The sequence below is a fragment of the Aegilops tauschii genome, chromosome 2, assembly GCF_002575655.3.
Source record: "Aegilops tauschii subsp. strangulata cultivar AL8/78 chromosome 2, Aet v6.0, whole genome shotgun sequence".
NCBI classification, from domain to species: Eukaryota; Viridiplantae; Streptophyta; class Magnoliopsida; order Poales; family Poaceae; genus Aegilops; species Aegilops tauschii.
In genome coordinates this window covers 594,971,294-594,976,694 of record NC_053036.3, presented here as the reverse complement: position 1 = coordinate 594,976,694, position 5,401 = coordinate 594,971,294, and the positions used below count along the sequence as shown (strand labels likewise).

Below are 5,401 nucleotides of genomic sequence, written 5' to 3'. Positions count from 1 at the left end.
TAATTGCATATTTGTTTATGTGATGTGTTTGGAAATCAATTGTTACTTCTAGTGTGTTCGCATGACGACATAGTTATTTTGTATGTGTATAATTAATGAATATTATTGCCACATATTGAATTTTTTTTGTTTGGTTACTCGCAATTATGATTTTTTTTGTTATGTTAAAAAAACTGAAAGTTAATGTTTTTCCTAATTATGTTGTAGCCTAAGACTAGTTCTTCTCATGCGGCTAGTCCGAGTGGTAATGTCAATGATGGTTGGGAAAATATCCATGTTGGCAGGTGTGGTAACCATGCCAATCAAGGCGACGAGAAAGGTGTGTCCACCTAAATGGCATGTATGGTTATGTCTCGTGGCAGCAAATTCAATCCTTTTGGAGTATGTTGCCGTAACGAAAGAATTTCTAGCAAATGTGATGAATTTTGGTGATGCCTTTTATATTAACATCAGTGATATCTTTTGTTATGATGAACTTGTATTTTAACTGGTCGTACCATACAATACTGAGAATAATTTTTATAATAAAAACCGTAATTTTTGGTTTCTTATTTCCCTAAAGGTAACATCCGCAAGGAACCTTATTGACATTTCCTGACAGTGTACACCGTCAGGTTTTCTGTTTGTCTAGTGAGTAGTACATTCTCGGGTGTTACATTTCTCTTAGAGGTTGCCAGCATAAGGTTTTACCTTTTTCCTTATGGTTTCTACCGTAATGTTTTATTATCTTGTCGGTTGTTCCATCTCAAAGGGGAAATACACTAACGTACGTGGCGCCGGGTTCCTGGGGCTTTGGGCTGTTGGTATTTCACTGCCATGTTTTATTTTCCTGATGGTAAACGTACTATTATGGCTTTCTGTCAACAAGTGCTTGTTGCCGGCTTGTTCAATTATCACATCAATTGATTGTTTCTTGAACGAGTCTTTGTCAGCACAATTGAGCTCTTTACTTTTGATTGGGTGCATACAATATTGCACACTCGTCGGTGAGACATAGACGATGGAAAGAAACATAAGTGAGCTAAGATGGGAAACTAGATGGTGTGTATACTTAATAAAATGTCGAGTTCAAGGAATATTTCTGCAACATGCACATCCCTAATGAATTCATCCATTCAATAAGAAGGAATTTTGATCTCTATATTAGAAAGAGTTCACTGTGACTGAGTTTCCCAGGACGAGCTTGACGCGGGTGGAGATGCTATCGTAGATGAACTACTGCTTCGTCTGCAGCAAGCAGCCGGAGGAAGTTGCTCTTTAGGGACATGGTCAGGCCGTGGCCGTCGTCGGAGAAGGCAGCGTTCTTGGCATTCCAATTGATGTTGCAGTTGTTGTTGGAATTGTGTCGAATATAATGTACCACACAGGCTATAGTTGAACTATGAGTTGTATTGTGTTTACATAGGATATGGAGTCGTGTTCTAATTGGACACTTGTATCCTAGGCCTCTTGTATAATGAGAGGGTAGACACATGATGTAACCTATGCCAACATAATAGCGCAGAAGCAGAAGGGGGAGCCGGCAGTGTATCGGCACCCGAATGGCCGGTGTGCAGTATTGTGACAGTGTCATAGGGAGGAGTTCATGTAGTCATGCCCCGGGGATGTAGCCGAGTTCGGTGAACCTTGTTAACAAATATCGGTGCCGTGCCTTGTCGGCCCACTGGAAAGGGGGCTTCCCAGGGGAGACGAACCGGAGCCTCGGAGTGGCGTTCCTAATAGGTGAACCAGGGCCGCAGCATCAAAGGACCTTCCGGGAGGGGATCCTTTGGCTCCGTCAAGACCCCTAAGGCCCGGGAAGGAGGAGAGACAAGACCTGACCAGGGCTCCTCCATGCGGGTCCCGCCGGCACGGCGCGGGACTGTAGCGGCAACAAGACGGAGCATAGGCCCCATTTTGACTTTGAGCAGCATGGAGGTCTATCGTGGGGAGGGGTCATCCACAGTGACCTATATAGATTCACCCACCCGATGTGGAGCTATAGGAAGGCACTGTAGCTCCTCGTGACAGGTGACTAGGGACCGTGCCTGGTGGTTGTCTGGGCAATACGGGTACCCCTCTCTATACCCTCAACAAAGGGAAGAACGTAGCCGCCCGCTGGAGGGGCGTGGGAATGGAGCCTCGCCCTATAAATAGAAGAGGCCTTCGCACGCCTAAGGGACTTCCTTTTGAACCACTGTAAACACACACGCATATATCAACAAAGAGAGGGAGTAGGGTGTTACACCATCACGGTGGCCTAAACCTGGGTAAACTTCGGTGTCTCCCTTTCCCTCTCCTTCATCTCCGGCGTAGATGACCTAGGCGAGAAGGCATGTTCAGTCCCTGGCCGAACTCACAAAGGGTTGTCGTACACAACCCAATGTTTGGTTCCTAGACACCGACATTCGGCGAGCCAGGTAGGGGGTTGAGGTGTCTCGTTTCGTTGAACCACGTAGCCCTCGTCGTTGTTTCCCCAAGAGCTATAGGACCGACTCACGGTGTCCTGAACTAGGGGGTACTCCCCACGTCGTCTCCCAACCAAGTGGATCGGGCCAAGGACCCCCATGGCGGTTCACTCATGGGCCACTTCGGGTAGCCCATGACGCATACAAGGAGGATTCCACAAGACTTGGCACCCAAGCCGAGGACTCTCCTAAACCCCAGGCCTCCGGTACACTATATAAACCGAGGCCAGGCTAGTGAATAGATGATCTCATATTCATTAAGACAATCTCGTGGTAGATACATGTACTCTGTACTATCCCACATATGAATACAATCAAAAGCAGGATGTAAGGTATTATCTCTTCGAGAGAGCTCGAACCTGAGTAAAATCATGTGTTTGTGTTACCATCGCTCCAACACGCCTAGCTTAGGACCCCTACTACGTGTTAGCATGCATATCTGATTGTCTCGTTTCCACTAACACAACCGCCTCTGGGCACCGAGACGTCGGCTAAGGGTTGTCTTGTTAGTACGGAGGCACCCTGCGTAGCATCTACAAAGGGGTGGAAGACGACGATGGGCCACTTTCAGATTATAAACAGTCGAATCGGAGAATTTGCCTTCCGTAATCATCGTCATAAAGCCATAAATATGCATCAATTTGACTTAAAATTTTGGCCAAGCTGGGTTGTCTGGCTCCTATGCTTACCCTTTACGTTCCCGATAGCTCGGCTAGGGGGTAAAGGGAGCACCTTTGGTCCCGGGCCGTGACGAACCGGGACTAGGGGGGGGGGGGGGGGGCTTTAGTCCCCACCCTTTAGTCCCGGTTGGTGACTAAAGGCCCTTACGGACCGGGACTAAAGGCTAATTCTGCACTAGTGCATACAAACATGACGGATTTCATACAAACCGAACGAAAACGGTTACATTTTGGACATATTTTAACTATGTGCACCTACGGTCGCGCGGAGCTCCACTCCCACGACATGGATACACTACACTAGTCTACGCTCGGCCGTGGAGGATTCCTGTCTTCCCCATGTACGGCAGCCCGCTAACAAGACTAGCGGGAGTCCCGGAGGCATATTCTTCCCATGTGTCTTCCCTATGTCCGGCTGTGCCGCTCATCGGAGTGGCAAAGAGGGTGCTTCAGCCGGAGGGGAAGGGTGCTTCCGTACTTAGGAACTAAAGCGATTTCTAGGGGTGTACTTAGGAACTAAGTTGGGTCTCACAAATTAAAAGAAGAGGGGGTATACATTACTCATCCATGTATATCATAGCATAATTAATGCAAATATACATACAAGTGTACATGTACACATAGACATAGGTATATGGTGGAGCTGTTGAAAAGAAACAAAATTTGGAAAGGAACATCTGGGAAGCAACAAGAGTATATGTACCAAAAATAATAACAAATGAAGTCCGAGTCGAATCATTGGGTCGTGTAAGGAGTGGTAGACCGGCTCCGGCCAACCAATGTTTCCTTGGTGCGTGCCACCACCACGATCGGACAGCAGCTAGACCGATCAGTACTGCGGCAGGCTGCACTCGGGGCCGGGCTTCTTGTTGTCCCTGTAGTCAGCGCAGTAGTCGTAGATCCTGTGAGTCTTCTGCACCCACAGCATCTTGCCCCGCTGCTCGTCGCTGAGGCCAGCGCAGTTCTGCTGCCTCCCGCCGTGGCTGAAGGCCCCGGCGCAGCCGTAGACGCAGGAGTCGGCTCCGTCGCAGGGGCAGACGTCGAGGACCATGTCACGGTAGCCGGCGACGAAGGGCGCCTTGGACCAGTCGGCCTTGACGCGGCCGCCCTGCGTGGCCCAGTCCTCCGCCGACCAGATGCTGGAGTAGCCGAACATCGGACGCTTGATCGGGTACGCGATGCCCTTGTCCCGGTAGTTGCGGAACACCCGGATGGGGACGTCGTCGACGTACCAGACGATCATGCAGGGCGTCCAGGAGATGGTGTAGGCGTGGAAGTCGGCGGTGGGGTCGAACCAGGGCACGAACTGCATCTCCTTCTTGCCCACGCCGTCGGCGAACACGTTGGTGTGCAGCGTGTAGGGCTGCCCCGTCTGGTTCCCCAGGAACTCGAAGTCGATCTCGTCATGGTCGGCCCCCACGGACGATGTCTGGTGATTTACAATCAATGAAATGGTGCACATACGGTCAGTATCGCAGTACAAGCTCATTAGTAATAAGTATACTATAGGAATAGGATACGTACGTAGTATGTGGTGACGGTGCCGGCAGAGTTCCCCGGGACGAGCTTGATGAGGGTGGAGACGCTGCCGTAGATGAACTGCTTCTTCGTCTGCAGCAAGCAGCCGGAGGAGTTGCTCTTTAGGGACATGGTCAGGCCGTGGCCGTCGTCGGAGAAGGCCGCGTTCTCGGGGTTCCACTTGATGTCGCAGTTGTCGCGGAAACTGGCACTGGCGAGGCCGATGGCCGCCGCCGCCACCGCAACCAGGAGGAGCGCCCTCCTTGAGCTCTCCATCTTCTCCTACTTCGTAGTTGGCACTAGCTTAGCTTTTGGTGGTGTAGGAAGTGTATGTCAAGAAGACTTGATGAAAATGCAGAGGTGCACAAGGGCTTTATATAATCCTCTCTGCGTTGCGGATCTGTGCTAATTATTTTCAGTCGAAAGCAAAAGCGTCTGGTGCGCACGTAGTGTAGTGTGTAGCTGGGTTACTTTGCGCCATGCATGTCTTATTATTCTCTCTTCAGGTTGCATCTACCTAGTGCTTGTTGTCGGCTTGTTCAATTATCATATATAGATTGCTTGCATCTGAGAGCGTCTGGATTTGACTAGTTAGTGGTCAGCACAACGGTGTTTCGTGCTTCCTCTTTGTTGCGCACCTGTCGATGAGATGAGATGAGGAAATGCGCCAACTGTGAGCCAAAAAGGGAAAGGACACTGCTACGTAGTACATAAATGGGCATCAGAGGCGTTCCATGTACGGAAGCGGTTTTCACC

General features: G+C 49.7%; 1 protein-coding gene across 1 annotated transcript; it reads right to left on the bottom strand.

Moving 5' to 3' along the window:
* Nucleotides 1–3,699: 3,699 nt before the first annotated feature.
* LOC109758609 (probable xyloglucan endotransglucosylase/hydrolase protein 12) lies at nt 3,700–4,972 on the bottom strand. Its single transcript, XM_020317473.3, has 2 exons — nt 4,652–4,972; nt 3,700–4,556 (listed from the first exon to the last, which is right to left on the bottom strand). Exons 1-2 carry the CDS (start codon nt 4,919–4,921, stop codon nt 3,957–3,959), a joined length of 870 nt encoding a protein of 289 aa, XP_020173062.1. The 5' UTR covers nt 4,922–4,972; the 3' UTR covers nt 3,700–3,956.
* Nucleotides 4,973–5,401: the final 429 nt, after the last annotated feature.

What these genes read in the sequence shown, in the direction of transcription:
- LOC109758609 (XM_020317473.3), bottom strand. Translation starts at nt 4,921, where the DNA reads ATGGAGAGCTCAAGGAGGGCGCTCCTCCTGGTTGCGGTGGCGGCGGCG. An exon ending in GCACCGTCACCACATACTAC is followed by an intron (nt 4,557 to 4,651) that starts GTACGTATCCTA and finishes GTAAATCACCAG; the next exon opens with ACATCGTCCGTGGGGGCCGA.